Raw genomic sequence first — 15853 nt, forward strand, 5'->3', positions numbered from 1 at the left:
TTAATTTAATAGTGTATGTTTGGGAGCCTGGATCAAAGCTACTGTTTACCCTAAAATCCTAGCTGACTTTGACCCAGCCTCTATTTAGATTAGACAACTTGGTCCTAGTTCTAGGAGGCTGGCTGACTATTGTAGTATCCTCTGGAGATTGGAAAGTTTCAATCAATAGTGTCCATTTAATTAATGTTTAAAATTAAAAAGCACAACTCAATTCCTTAAGCATCCACCTTTAGCTCACTGTAAACTTGTTTCCTTGAAGTGGTCAAAATAGCAAGTGAAAGAAAAGTTAATTTGTAGCCTGTTTTTCAATTTAAGATAGGCTGGGACTGATTCCATTTTAGGGCTATCTGTGATTATCTGTAAACTCAGCCCCCTGATCCTATTAACTGCACCTGGCAAGAGCACAGCTATCTGGTTGGACTTCACTCCTCCCTGAAAATGCCTAAGGTAACATTGTTTAGTCTCCCAACTGGGCCTTGCACACCATTCTTTCAAGTGCTTTTGTGTACCACTCTACCCCTATTTCCACACTCCTTGTTCAGTTTTGACTTAAGGAGCTAGAGGAAAGCAGTCAGTCCTGCTGAAGTATATAGGATATGATTGAAAGGTAGAAGGCAAGATCAAAAAAGTGGGTGGGCCTACTTTCCAAATGATGTGTGTCAGGGAATAAGAAAAAGTATCACTGCTAAGGAGCCAACACTGGCCTCATTTAGAATAACTAGAGGATGTCTACCACTGGTTAGAAACTGGGTTCTCTCTTGGCAAAAAGACTGGATTTTATAAACAAAGTTTAGCTTGAGAAGTCTACTTTTTAAGATTCCCTGACTATATGTTACAATGCAGAGAACCTGAATAGTCCCATCTCCATGTCCCCTGGATGAGGTGAAAGAAGACTGCCTCTTTCTGTGAAGGGCACTTGCTCTGACTGGTTGCCAAATAAAGCCAAAATGCAAAAAGTTACGTGGCAGATGAGTGAGTGTTGGGTCAGAAGTTCTGGAGGCCAACCAGGGTAGAGATAGACTCTGGCTGAAACAGCCTCCCACTCACTAAGCTGTTTTAATACCCTGGTAATTATAGTTCAGTCTTTATCTAAAGAAGGAAGACAGCCAGCATAATGAATGTGTCCAGTCCCTTTTTCAAATCCCTCTTTTCTTTACCTGACACTCCATTCATAATGAGCACTGTAGATGCCTCACTGGAATACTGTCTTCACATCTAACTTGGGTAAAATATTTAAAGTTATATGTGAAAGGGGGCTAGTTTTAGGAGGTTTTTGGTGACTGAAAACCTAACCATAACCAATTATCTGAGAATTCTTCAGAGTTTCCAAACATACCAGGCCCTACTCTGCCCAGGGTATATGGCAGGGATGAAGTTCAAGAATTGCCAGGGCATTTTCCCCCCTTCTCCACGGGAGGTGGATTGACCTAAATAGCCCTGCTGGAGGTCTTCAGTTCTGAGCCTGGAACACTCAATGCCTCCACCGCCAGCACAAAGATCTTTTGGTAGGGCTGAGAACCTTCACCCGAGACCCCATTGGGATGGTATTGAATATGTACATTTTTCAGCAGGAAACGTTGGGGGTTGAGGAATAGCCATTACCCACCCATTCTAGAGTGTGCCAGCACAGCTGAGTGGCAGAGACAGTGAATCTTAACACCTGGAACATAAAGCAGTAATTTCTGTGTGTGATGTGCAAGAAGAGAGACAGATATCTTCAAGGGGGGGAAACTGCATGAAACTGGGTAGAAAGCTGTAATTTTTGTGTTCTTGCAAGTACTGAATGGCCTACTATAAGTTTAATTAAAGGCCCACTTTTTAAATACTTCTGTGATACCCTTTGAGCACTGGAAGTAACACAAAAGTGCAATAACATAGTGCAATAACATACACTAAGGAGCCAGTTGTGCATGTAAAGACCACAAGAGTTGGAGCCTGAAGTTCTGGGTCCAAGTCCAGGCTCCAGACTGTCACAGATTATTCCATTTAACCACAACAGCCTAAGTAAATGGCCACAAACCAAGAGAATAGGAGCTGGTCACCAGATAAATGTAATTAATCCAAGGATCTAAACCCCTTGGAAACTATCCCAAATGCTAGTAAGTTAACTTAAAACAGTCCTCCCCAACCTCCAGGACTCAGAATTGTGAACTTTCTTCTAAACTAGATTATCCCACCTTGTCCCAAGGCAGTGCGAGACCACCCGTTCTCTAAAGTTTAGACCTCAGTATTAAGCATCCCTTTAAAAACTCAACAACCCTTCTTTCCAGCTTGGTGGCATTTATTTCAGACAGTCAGTCCCCTACCCCAGCATCATGAGCCCTCGTTTCAGCCAGGCTGCAATGTTGGGCGTTACAGCACGATGGGACTCTCAAGTTTTTATTACCATAGGACGAGAATGCACTGTAATTATCTGCAGGCAGGGGCCATTGGAGCAAATTACACACAGCACAAGGTCAGGCATAAAAATACAAGTCGTAGCAGGTGAAGATACAGGAAGCAAGGGCCAGGTGTTGGGGCCTAGCCTGGGCTCCCTAAGAATAATATTTCAACCAGGCCAGCACTGTGTGGGTGGCCAAAAGTGAATTTTTAATCCTTTCCCCTCCAACATGACAGGGGCCAGCTGACACAGCTGGGAAAAGAGACCCTCCTCCCCAAACATAGCTCACCTGCACAATACTTGAAAGGTTAAAAAAATAGAGTTAAGATTTTTCTTTAAAAAAAAAAAAAAAACCAAAAAACAAAAAACCACTCTCCTCCCCATTCTGCTTTCCCTAGTTATTGGTTCAGGTTTGGCTGCAGCCACACAAATGGCTGACTAGCTAAGGGCCCTTTACTGCAGTTCCACTGAAGCCAGGGTCCTTGCTCCCCCAAAATTAAACTCAAAGGGGAAAAAAATTGCACTTGAGTGAATCAGCCATTTTATTATAGTTTATTTTATTTTATCATGTGCTCACAGCATCTCTCTCTCTCTCTCTCTCCTCTCTCCCTGGCAGGTCACAGAGATAAATTAAAAATAAAATCTAAGAAAATAATTTAAGCATTTTCCAAGCTTACTCCTTTCTGTTTTTGCTGCTTACTGAGACCTCCTGATGGAGGGGGAGGGAAATTAGTGCTCCCACCCCCATCCCCCCAAACCTCTCCTACTGGTTCAGAAGTGAAACCTGCTTATGAGAACTCAGCCAGAGGTGGTTGTAGCTGCAAACTAAATTCAAGACAAAAACAAAAACAGGTGCCTCAGGCGCTAATGGGACCCTCAACCTCAGCCACATGTGGATGTCTCCCCTTCCTGCCTTTTACCAGGTCCCATGATGCCCCTGTTGAGCTGGGGCAACTAGAAAAAAAAATCATCCCTTCCCTAAAGTGGGATGGTGCACTAGGCCCCCTCCATATTCACTACACCTTCCTCCAGAAAGAAATCCAAAAAAGACAGACTGACCTCAGGCCAGAGGAGAAAAACCCAAGTGTTCACACAGTCACACGGAGTCTTTATGGCAAAGAGAACATCTAGCAGCTTTGAATATTTGGGGCATCTCCCTTTTACTCAACACAAACAGTCTAGACCCTATAAGTAAAAACAGGGCTCAAGCCCTAAAAAATCAAAGCGCAAGAAAGAAATTCTGAGAAATCCTAACAGAGGCCTAGTTTTTCAGTGACAAGCCCAGTTGGAAGGAAGAAGAGTGGGAGGAAGGGGCTACTCCCTCAACATTGTGCTGAATACTGATTGGAGTTTGCCACAGAGGCCTCCTACCTCTCCCTAAGGTGGCAGCTGGGGGCCTCTCCTCTTCCTAGGAGTAGCAGGAAGGAGGCACCTCCTGGACCCAGGAGTTCCCTGCAAGAACCTCTTCAAGGTCAAAGTGCTTCAGCCAATGGGGAGTGGGGACAGAAAGAGAACAGCATTCACATGCATGCTGCAGTGGGAATGGTGCAGTATAGGAGCTGGCAGGGGTGGGGGCAGTGAGGGCCACATGCTCAGTGTTGGGGGGGGGGGGGGAGGAAAGATGTGGCCTAATGGCTCTTTCCACCCTTTGCCCTGCTCATGCTTCCCTTTGACCCTAAAGCCCTCCTAAGGTATTTGGCATAGGGTCTCAATAGCTCCTAGGTGGCTAAAAAAAATCAGGGGGTGGAGGGAGTCTCCAGGAGCTCCCTTCCAAGAATGCTGATGTACATGGAATTTTAAAGAGTTAATAGGGGCCCCCTCCCCCAACCCACTTTGTAAAGTGACAGTCACACCCCCCCCAAACTGGGGTGAAGTGAGGTTTACTCACATAGAAGACCAAGACTCAGTCACATAAACCCACAGCCTGGAGCCCTGGCTTAGGTTTCCCTGTGGTTTTCTTCCCGCTTTGATTTTTTGGGGTATTTTTCCTTTATCCAAAAATCAGACTCTTTCCTTTACCCCTTCTTTCACAAGGCTCTTCCTTTGTCACCCACAATGGCACTCACCTTTCAGCTTCTTCCCACCCCCAGCAATGCCAGCTCCATCCCTGCCCTCCAAAAAAATGGGTGTGGGCGGGCCTTGATCCCCCCCCCACAAGCCCCTGTGGTACCCTCGGCCCCAGGTGTGGAGATGGAGGAGGGGGAGGGGCCAGGGCGGGCAGAGCCAAACAGTGCAGGGCCCGCCCATCTTCCTGTACACTGACCGGCAGTTGTCATGTCTGAGAAGATATATTGGATAAGAGGCATCAAAGTTCCTCCAGCACTTCCAGGCACAGCCTTTCTCCAGTTTCTATCAGAGTGAGCTTTGTCCCCCTCCTCTCCAGGCAGGCTCACTTCCTCCTGTCTTTCTGCTTCCTTTCCTGGCGCCTGGCCTGCTGGTCGGCCAGTGTGCGGGGTATCAAGATGACACTGCCATCCCCAGCATACTGCAGGGCGTACTGCGCGGGAGAATAGGGCTGCCCATTCTCATCCCGCAGCCGCCCAAACACTTCCTGGTATAGACTCTGCACTTTCTGCTTCATCTGGCGCAGGGACTTGAGGAACTCCACCTTTTCCCTGAGCAGCTTGGACTTGTCCCGCTGCAGATCCTCCACATCCCGCTCTAGATTAAGGATGGTGTCCAGCTTCCGTTTGCGACAATTCTGCGCTGCCATCTTGTTTTTGCCTCGGCGCCTGATGTCTCGAATGAGACTCAACTGGGCCTCACTCAGCTGGTACTTGGACAGCAGCTCATTGAACTCCTCCACTGGCAGGTTAATGATTTTGTCATTGGTGAAGGGGATCTTCATGGCTCGGGCCCGGTGCTCATCCCGGCTCATCTGCTTGTCCAAGAAGTCAGCCTGCTTCTCTCTACTGCCCTTCTTAAGGGACCCAGGAAGCTGGGGGTCTGAAGCATCCAGGGCACCAGGGGCCATGTTATAGGTATGATTATGCCCCACATGCTCCAGGAAAGGTAAGTAGGAGAGCTGGGAGGGGTCCTGGTAGCTCATGCGACAGAACTTGGTGTATTCAGGCTGGTAACCCACAGCCCCCTCAGCTTCTTCTAAATCCAAATTCTCAGAGTCAGAGCTGTAGCCCACAGCACCTTCCTCTGAAAAGGAGGATGAGGCAGAGGAGGAGGCAGAAGAAGAGGCAGAAGAGCTGCCTTCTGAGCTGCTCAGAGAGGCAGGGCTATGGCTCGAGTCCAGAGAAAGTCCCGAGTCAGAGTCAAACTCCTCCTCGAGCTGTGAAGCCTGCACGGGGTTAAAACCTTCCTCAATGGCCAGATCCATCAAGCTGATCTCATCCAACATGGCTTCATCCAACAGGCCACCCAAAGGGTCAGGCAGCTCAGGACTGGCTGTCTCATTGGCCGTGCTGTTGAGCTGAGGAGGAAAAAAGATCCCTGTCAGGTTAGTGGAACCAAAGGTGGAGTTGAGGCTGGTAGAATTATTGGGAGCCAACTGGAGCAGGGTGGATCCCCCGGCCACAGGAAGGCTTTCAATCTCTGGGCTGAAGAGTGAGAAGTCCTGAGCGCAACTCCCAAGGGACGCCTGATGCAGGCTGACGTTCTGGTTGATGGGAGTGCTGGGAGCGAGGCTATAATTGGTGCTCAGTGAGTCTCCGGCTGTGGCACTGTAGAGGATTTCATTTGTTGCTGTGTTCACTTCCATAGCCTAGGAGATGAGAAACACTGGTCAGTGTGGCAGGTGTCCTCCCCCGGGAGTGGGGAGAAGGGAGTGGCAGAGAAGAATAATCTCAATCCTCAAGGTCCATAAGCAGTCCCCAAGCAGAAGGACAATGCTAGTTACCCTGAAAACGGGATTCAAGAGCAGTAATGGCTAACAGTTATACAGCATTCTAAGGTCTGCAGAGCACTATACATGTGTTATTTCGTCTGGTCCTCACAGCCACATTGAGATAATTGATGGTACATAATCTATCTCAGTTTCCTCATCTGTAAATGAGGATAATGATAATATCTCCCAGGGTTGTGAGGAGGACAATACAAGATTTTTGTAAAGCACTTTATAAATGCCAGCTATTATTGTTGTCCTGATTTTAAGGATGAGAGGCTGAATGTCTGAGGCAGGATTTGAACTCAGGTCCTCATGACTCCAAGTCTTACACCTAGCTGTGAACTGCAGAAGTTCTGTTCCATTACAGGGCAAAATGTTTCTGATGGACCCCACCTTTAGTAAAAACTGACCAACTGAATCATGTTTTGATCACGCTTCCCTCTACTCGGAGGATGCCGGAAACCACAGGTCTTGACCTCCATCTTTACTACATGCCTAGTTTTCTGGTCAAGAAGTTATTTTAGCCAAGGGAGAAGAAGAGGGACTCACCAGGAAGCAAAGAAAATCTTGCACTGAGTAAGGATGGCATTGGCTTTAGCACTAAAAACTTGGGGGTTTAATCTTGGGGCCACATCTGGGATCCTGGACACACAAAAGTATCCATTTCCCTTCCCAGTACACATTTAGCAGAATATCCCCCCCTTAAGTGCTCTGGGGCTACTGCTATATTCATTCATTCCCACCTGCATTTCCATGATTGACATGAGGTCTTGCCACTGCTGTTCCAGATCAAATGGAGATTCTGTCTCTGTCAGAAGTGGGGAGAGAAGATTGTTCTGAATAGCTGAGGACTCACTCTCACTGGGCACAGCTTCTGTTATACTGGAAACATCTGCAGCTGGAAACTGAGGATAAAAATACAGGCTTTCACTGGAGAAAAATAAGAGAAAGAGGGGGGAAACCACCCTATTCTGAGTCCAACCCACAAAGTACTGCCTAATTCTCACTTCCTGCCTCCAAATCCATCCCCAGCACCTATAGGGCACCTGGGTAGACACACTGTGACTAATGTAGAGGGATGCCCTGTGTGAAGGCTAGCTGGGGCAGAGGGTTTCCTGCTCACCTCAGACTCCTCCCCTTTGGGGAAAGTAGCTTCCAACAGCCTAAGGCACTCCTCCAGGGACAGGGCTGTCTGGTCTTCCCCACCAGGTACCTATGGCAAAAAGTCTGGCTGAAGTGGGCCAGTGCTGCCCCAAGGCCAAAGCCTTCCCCCAGCACATTGAAAGGGAGAGGACAGAAGTGACAGATTCATGTTGTGCCAGAACCGGATCTGGAACAGAACACTCATTTTCTAGGTGATTTCTCTAGAAGAGGAGCCTCCAGGAGAAAGCCTAATTGAGGTTTGAAGCAAGAAGTCTGCTAGGCACCCTGTTCCTGGCTAGGGTGAGATGTGTGAAGAGTCTTCCTCTATTCCTAAGATTTTCCCTCACTTTTACCATCCCCAATCCCACAGGACCTCCATCTTCCCTTACTACTAACATAAAGTAGTCAATCTATTAATAAAGTCAACCTGACATCTTAGGAGGATAATGAAGTGTATGAACTCTTACCTGTGCAGGGAAGCTTTCCCCTGTCTCTCCATCCACTAGCAGGTTTCGAGCCAGGGCTTCAGTCCCTTCATCTGGCCAGCTGTCCCCACATTCCCCCCCATCTCTCAGCTCCTTGTCCACTTCACTTTCTTTCTGGCGATGGCTATAGTCAAAAATCTCTCTCCCCGCACCCAGATCAATGTCCTGTCGCCAAAGGATGTCAATCAGATCAATGTCCTGAAAGATAGATCAGATTTCAGTTCTCAGGTCCCCTAGATGCCTGCCCTACACCTCACAAGCCAGATGTCTCCACAATTCGGGATGACCAGCAAACCCCACCCCCACAACACCCCAACACCAACCTCTAGCACTAGGTCCGCTCCTTCTCATCAGGGCAGTTTTACTTATCCCTAAACCTATAATCAGACCCATGGACCCAACCCAGGCAGCCAGAAGAGCCAGTCATTCATAGTAATTCTGTCCTGGTGGGCTACAGGACTTAAACTCCCTAGTCAGGTGTGCAGCCCTCACTACAGGGAAATTTCAATTTAGGGATAGACTCTGTGGCTTTAAGGGCCAGGAGGGCCTGATCTTGGCCAGGGCAGACAAGGACGGAATTGTCATGCAGAATTGCTTCTTAGTGGAGGAGCTTGCATCAGCCAGTGGTGCCATTGTCATTTGCATAAATGGGTGGGTTGGGCTGGAAAAGGAAAATCCCTGCATTTCCAACTACCTGGTGCAACAGGGCAGACAGCCCCTTCTCATAGCCCCTCACCCAACTTTCCTTCTGATATACTTCCCCTAGCTGGCAGCAAAGTGGGTGAGGCACAGAACCCAAGACTCTGGAACCTGCCTGTAGTCTCTCGGCAACTCCCCACAATCTCCATTCAAAGCAATACCAAGAAAACAGCCTCCATCCCAAGAGAGTCCTGGGGTGGAGTCAGGGGCTTGTACCCCCTTGCCACCCACACACCCCTCACAAAAGAAAACAGGTTCATTCCCAGTCTTGAAAAGCCCATACTTACAAATAGGCACCACACCCCAGAATTTAACCCCAACCTGGCCTTTCCGCTCAAGGGCACTATCACATCCTAGCCCTGTTCACCATCTTCACAGAACAGCCTTGTGTCCATCAAACCTACCTCCCCTTCCTTCTCCACCCAGGTGGCTCCTCCAATCAGGCTGTGCAGATCCCTGGTAGACCAAGACTATCTTAACCTACATGACACGAAGCTTGTCTTCTCTCCCCATTCCCCAACCCCCCTTGCCTTACCATCAGATTTAAAAATACTTGCCTTCCCACTTACAGGTTAAGTCCCAGATACCCTGTAAACCAGAACTCTCAGACCCACCTTCTCCGAAGGTCCCAGGGGACCCTTTTCCCTCCATTCTCCACTCTCTCCCTCAAAACTTTCCTGCAGCATCTCTCCCTGTTTCAGTTTGTCCACACACACCAACCTGAGCAGAGGCCCTGGACCAAAGATCAGAGAGGGGCCGGGTCGCCCTGCCCTCTGCCAGCAAAGAGTTAAGAGGCTGACTCCCTCTGGAATGGCCCCCACCATTGTACATGCTGCGGTCCAGAAGGGTCATGGTCTGTGAAGTGCACCCCAGGACAGCTGGATCAAGGGAACTGGACAAGGGAGTGCGCCGAGCTCTCTGCATTCAGCAGATACACTGGACTGGCAGAGTAGCCCCCTGCTTGCCGGGAGAGGCCTGAAGTGGGTACCCCACCAATGCTGCTGCACAGGCAACCTAGCCCAGCTCCCCTTCTCCATCCTTGAACAGCCCCTTCCCTTCTTAAGACCCCAGTTCTACACTCAGGTACCTGGTAGCCCCCACCCTGAGCTCACCGCGGAGGCTGCAGTGAGATGGGATTCCCACCCCATGCTGCGTGCTTGGGCTGCAGAGGAGAGAGAGAACTCTCTCCTAGACCTATCATCCCCCAATACCCCACACCCTACTCGTCCCTCTTTCCCCCCCTGCACCCCCCAAACTTGTTACCTAGGCTGCAGCAAGGAGCCAATCCCCTCCCCCCCACCCCGCAGGTCACTGCTGAGGCTGCGGAGAGAGCCAATCCCCTCCCCCAGGCCAGCCGCTGGGCTGCGCAAAGAGCCAATCCCCTCCCACTCCAGTTACCTAGGCTGCAATAGGAGCCAATCCCCTCCCCTAAATCTCTGCTGGAGATGCAAAGATCCAATCCCCTCCCAAATCTGGTTACCTAGGCTGCGGGCTGGAGCCAATCTCTGTGCCAGGGCAGCTGAAGAAGCTGCAGCACGGACCATCCCCTCCCAGGGTCTCCTTGAGGAGATGCACCCAGGGGCTGCCGGCCCCACCCAGCCCGGCAAGTCAGCTGGGCTGGCGCAGTGAAGTCCTGGGGGAGGGACATGCTGCTCCCCCTGCTGTCGCATCCTGCTTACCAAGTCCAGGCAGGGACATGCAGGCAGGGTCCCTGAGGGCTATTCCCAGCTGCCATAAGTGATCCTTTCCTGGGAATTTAAGTTCTTCTCTCAAAGTGGGAGCAGTTTTTCTATTCCTTCTGGAGATCTGGATTCAATATATATCCAAACCCAAGGGAACTTTAGGCCCAAGTACCAGGCCTGAGCTAGAACCCTACAGGCCTAGACCCACTGGGAAATAGGCATCTGGCTACCCTAAAATAGGTCAGGCCCAGTGGAAGGGAGTGGGAGCTGTCTGCACATGTGCAGTGATGTCACAGGGTTGGCAGGGCCTAGTCACATGCCAGCAGAGTATCAGCTGCCCTATTACCAGCACTTAGGGAGACAGGTGCCATAGGGATCCTAACTACAACCCTATGACCTCAGCCTTAGCCCTCCTTTCATTTGGGTTCTTTGCACTACTTCTCCTAATATAGCCCAGTAAGGAAAGTCCCTGGCACTGACCAAAATAATAGCAAGTTAAACTCCTTGGACTGCTATCTGGAAGAGGAAAATCCAACTCCTTCCCCCTCCTGCTCTCTTTGTGCCTAAGGTCAGCAGAAACAGCATGTTCCAGGCTACTCATGGCCAGGAAAGAACTGTAAACAGCCCCCCCCCCCCCAACCTCACCCCTTTGCTCTGGGCAGTATGCCAACCCTGAAGGGAATCCTATCCCTGTGTGGGCCTTTGGCTAGAGCTGGTTACTGCCCAGGCCTAACGATTCTGGGGAGTGGGGGCCTGTAACCCTGGAGAAAGTGCCAGCTCCAGCAATGTCAGCACATGTTCCAGGGCGGAGTATTTTTATCTTTCCTCCTCTCATCCCTCAGCTGCTGTAAAAATGTTAAAATCAATACATGTACATGTACACACACATACACACACACACACACACACACACACAGACACCCCCACCCTAGTATGCTGGTACCTTACACTCAAAACAAGTGGTAAGCCCTTCAAAACAATGTCAAGCCCAGCCTTTCTGAGAAAAAAAAGAGCCGAGGACCCGGACAGAGAGGCACCGGCAATGCTTTCACTAAGGCATAAAATCCAAACACCGAAAGCGGGGAAAAGAACAAAACCCAAGGCAGGTTAAGAGACGCCGCGTCCCACCTGCCTTCTTCAGGGAAGCCCCCAAGTCCCACTCCTCCTATCTCTGACTTCAACAGGACGCAAGGATACCAAGGTTGGAGGTGAAAGCCAGAGGGAGTCAGTGCCAAGTGATGGGTCCCCCTCCCAGAGCTGTTTCCTCTGTTCCACCCACCAGTCTCAGGAGAGGCTTGGGCAAAGAACGGGAACACTTAGCCACCGCTCGGCCTTCTCCACTCCAGTTTCCAAGCAGCAAGCACAGTCATGCCCACCCTTTCGGGAAATTAACTTAGGAGGAGGGGAAAAAAGGGGGAAGGGAGAAGACTAAGAGGTGTTTTACGGCAGGGTACTTTGCCAATGCTGGAGTCAGGGGCACTGGGAGTTTGTTTCAAGCCCAAGAGTTTAAAGAAGGCCTGGGCAAAGCAGAATGTGATGAAGAAAAAGCAAAGAGAAAACAGCAACACCAGAAACAAAAGAGAGGAAGGAAGGAATATACTGGAAGAGAAAGAGTAAGGTAAGATTCCAAGAGAAAAAAAAGGTCTAAAAATGGAGGCTGAAGAAGACTCCAACTCACTGGGTCTGTGCCCATATTAGCCCAGCCTCTCTCTATAAGCAGGCTCAGTCAGAGCTAGCTGGACTTCCAGGTCGGCCATATTCTCTCTGTGTGGATCCAGCACAGAGAGGCAAAGGTCTAACTTGGTGGGACTTCTGTGGCAAAATGCAATTTGTTGCTTTGCTCCAACCCCACCTCACCCCGGTCCCCTTTTCTCTCTATTCTAGGTCTTTAGAGAAGTGAGAAAACAGCCCTCACCTGGCTACCTGGAACCACCAAATCTGCTCCCTGAATAAGCCTAAGAAAATCATCTGCTCATGTCTCAGTAACTAAATAAGGGCTGATGAAAGAAGGAAAAAACTGTCTCAGGACATGTGTATAATATGGGGAAGATCAGAAAGCACAGATTTGTTTCCTAGCAAAAGCTATACAAGGCAAAATAGCAGAACACAGCAGGGCTTTCTCTCCCCTCTGAGGAGTTCTACTGACAAAAACATCACAGCATAAACCAGTACCTCCCATTACTGCATAGAGGGGGAACAAATACCCAACAGTGCATCTGATGAAGCTTGTTGATCCTTATACCTAGAGTCACAGAATTCACCCCTATTTCCTGCCCAACGTGAACTTCTTGGAAGTGCTTGAGTTTGTCAGAAGGGCTGGAACTATGCCCATAAGCCAAGCAACAGAAAGTCAACAAGCATTTATGAAGGCATACTATGTGCCACTGTACTAAGAGCTGGCAATATAAACACAAGAAAACAGTTCCTCCCTCCCCCTAAGGCCCAAACCACCCACAACCTGGGCTGCCTACCTCTTTGGTTAACTCTCCACTGACTGGAGGAGCCACAGCCCCAAGGTCTTCCAACTCTTCCCCGAATCCTTGTTCAGCTTCACTTTCTCGTACCCCACTTTCAGAACCTGTCACATCCTGCAGGCCACTGGCACTCTCCAGAGCAAGGCCTGAGCTGGGTTGGCTGCCGGACACTGAGCTCTCAGGATCTCGATGGACCAGCCAGGCATTCACCTCTGTGGTAGGCACCTGAAACCTGTCCAGGGCCCTCACCTGGTTAAGAAGCCGCCGGGCTGTGAAGTAATAGTCCAGGTCTACACTCTTGGGGTGGATCCCATAGCCATCCAAGGTATTCCTCAGATTGTGGAACTGGGTCTGTGTGTAGGCTGAACTGGGCCCCAGGATGATCTCCCGGAGTGGAGAGAGTTGCGAGTTCAGGTAAGTATCCACGTCCACCCGCACCCCAATCAAACTTAGTAGAATGGTGAACTGGAGGAGTCCTTCTGTTAAATATTTCTTCAGAGAAAGCATTGCTGAAGGACCAGAATGTTTATTCTTTTCAGTTTTTAAATCTTCCAGAATATAAATAAAGGCTACTGCTCAGCCAGTAAGTCACACTCCTTAGTGCCAAACCCTGTAGCCAACCGTGGTAGAACACAAGATTAGAGCTCACTAATGCCCCTGAAGGAAAGCCCTCTGAGTGAAGCTGAATCCAGGTTTCAGACCACATTCACTTTCGGTTCTCATCACCTCTCTTCTGAAAGTACAACTGTTCCTAACCCAGGTCCAACATCAAGCGTCTCACGTGATTTACTAATCCCACAGTCCACATGCAGTCACTTCACCTTCCCCTCCTCACTCACATTAGATGACTCCACTGAGGTCTTCTCAAGGACAACGGATGGTTTTTTCTCACTTTCCCTTTCCCCTTGAGTTTTATTTCTTTGGCTGGAGATGTAAAACGTCTTGGGTCCAAGTATCCCTTTTCCTTGACAATTACCAGGGGGATTTCCAGAAAAACCTAAAAACAGGGATTAGAAAGGCAAATATAATAAGACATGTTTTACATACCAATGACCAGGGCAGAAAAATTCTCATGTCAGCAAATATTGGAATAAAAAGAGAAAACTTCTTTTACAAGACAAAAATTACTTGAGGACACACCCACAGAAAATATTGCCTGTAAAAAACATACAGCTCTGTAGTAATACTATTTCTCTTAAAGTATAATATTTAGTGAATTAAACCTCCCACTCCCAAAGAAACTGCTTTGGATACAGAAGACAGACAACACACAAAGCAACCAAAACACTTTGCATAAATATTGTCTGAATTCCCACACACACTACCCAGATTCTATTTTTGGTTTGAGGAGTCAGTTTCCCATGTCTCAGGAAAGAAAGACTTGTGAACTACCTAGACTGTCAGCATAGCCTGGTAGATGGGACACTGCACTTAAGAGTCAGGAAGATTTGGGGCGAAAGTCTATCTCAGACACTAGATACGTGACTCTGGGCAAATCACTTAATCTCTCCATGCCTCCATTTACTTATCTGCAAAATGAGGGAAATGGTCGCCAAGATCCTTTCCAGCTCTAAATCCACTGTCCCTGTACCTTTCTGTCCCAGTTGGGAAAAGTTCTTAATCTGGATATCTTAGGTTTTAAAAAAAAATTTTTTGATAAGTATTTCAATATAATTGGTTCCCTTATGTAATTTATATTTTGAATTTTAAAATGAAAAGGGCTACATTGGGTCCACCAGTTTTCCATAGTAATTCATGAGGCAAAAAAAAATAAGAACCCCTGCAGAAGGAAGAGGTTATAAACCTGGATAAGGTTATGTACTATCCTACAGTAAAAAATATGTCTCGAGATAGTTTCCTCTTCCTATCATTACGGAGAAGCCAGATGGTGATAAGAACTTGATGTTGTGGGGGCATAATTATTCCCTCTTCAGAACTTGTCTAGACAGGTGTAGCTTTATATTCCATCATTATATGACCTTCGGGGTAAAAATCAGTAACAGTATCCAAGGGAGTCAAGTTTCTATCCCAAGTTGTCAAAAGAGTTGCCAATTCCTCGGTCCTCCCACATTTTGAGCTAGGTTTTGTCAGTTTCATGGAATAGATTACTAGCCTAGATTATAGGGCTAACTTTCAAGTCACCACCACCTGGGCTTCATTTAATAAGAGTAAACCTATAATTGGTAATTCCTGTTGCCACAAAGCTCTCACTCTCACAAAAGAAGATTAATAAATCAGCCTGAAAATTTAGTGGTCTGTATACATACATCATACATATGTGGACAAGTGCACATACACAGACGTATACATACACACTCATTCACACGTATACACACGGAATGTGTATGCCATAAATATACCCTAAAATTCCAGTAAGGACGGCCTCCGAGGCTGCCCCCCACCCCCACTCGGCCTGGCTTCCCAGGCCCAGCCCCAGGTGCTCTGAATCCTGACGCGGCCAAGTCGCCAGGCCCCTTCCCGAAGCCAAGGTCCGGCTGCTCCTGGTTGGGGAGCAAGGAAACAAGTGCGGCCTTCCCCGGGGCCTGACCCCACAACCTCGATCCCACCAGGGCCGCCTAACCCTCCCCGAGCCGCCTCCCACAGCTGGGCTCCGCCCCCTCACCTCGGGGCATCGAACCCCACCAGCCCCGGGCCCAGCCCCCGCCGCCTGGGGAAGTAAGAGTCCAATACCCACGGCTAGAGAGAGGTCGCCGACGCCCCCAAAGCTCCGTAGGCCAGCGTCCTGGGCCTCGCCGACGCCGGCCGGCCCTGCGCGCTCCGCCGCCGCCGCCGCCGCCGTCGCTTCCCCTCTCCGTCCCACCTCCACCTCACTGGAAGGCCCGCCCCCGCGGCAGCTCTAGCAACCACTCCACCAATCGACGTCCGGCTCACGGCCCCCCGACACCCCTCTGCCGGGTGTCCGCGCGATGGGCTGGAGCAGTGGGCCAATGGTTGGATGCACCTCCGACCCGCCCTAACTGACGTGTCGCAAGGGCCAATCGGTGTGCGGCTCCTCCTCGTGGGGCGGCCCCACCAATGACTGAGGGAGGAGAACCAATTTCCTCTAGTACGAGCCCTCTTCCTCGCACTGGAGGGGGCCTCGAGGCTAGGTTGGGGTTAGAGACTTTCTGCTGAGGTGCCTACGTGGCCTT

The 15853-nt window shown here is 49.2% G+C and overlaps 1 protein-coding gene across 2 annotated transcripts; it reads right to left on the reverse strand.

The window, feature by feature from the left end:
* Positions 1-2263: 2263 nt before the first annotated feature.
* Positions 2264-15534, reverse strand: NFE2L1 (NFE2 like bZIP transcription factor 1). Of its 2 annotated transcripts, XM_072646169.1 has the most exons (6): positions 15397-15534; positions 12699-13698; positions 7829-8044; positions 7342-7431; positions 6962-7123; positions 2264-6095 (listed from the first exon to the last, which is right to left on the reverse strand). In XM_072646169.1, exons 2-6 carry the CDS (start codon positions 13206-13208, stop codon positions 4770-4772), a joined length of 2304 nt encoding a protein of 767 aa, XP_072502270.1. In that variant the 5' UTR covers positions 13209-13698; positions 15397-15534; the 3' UTR covers positions 2264-4769. The 2 variants fall into 2 exon arrangements, with proteins under 2 accessions (XP_072502270.1, XP_072502271.1); XM_072646170.1 differs by lacking the exon at positions 7342-7431.
* Between the last annotated feature and the right edge of the window lie 319 nt (positions 15535-15853).

The sequence above is a fragment of the Notamacropus eugenii genome, chromosome 2 (assembly GCF_028372415.1).
Source record: "Notamacropus eugenii isolate mMacEug1 chromosome 2, mMacEug1.pri_v2, whole genome shotgun sequence".
Classification (NCBI taxonomy): domain Eukaryota; kingdom Metazoa; phylum Chordata; class Mammalia; order Diprotodontia; family Macropodidae; genus Notamacropus; species Notamacropus eugenii.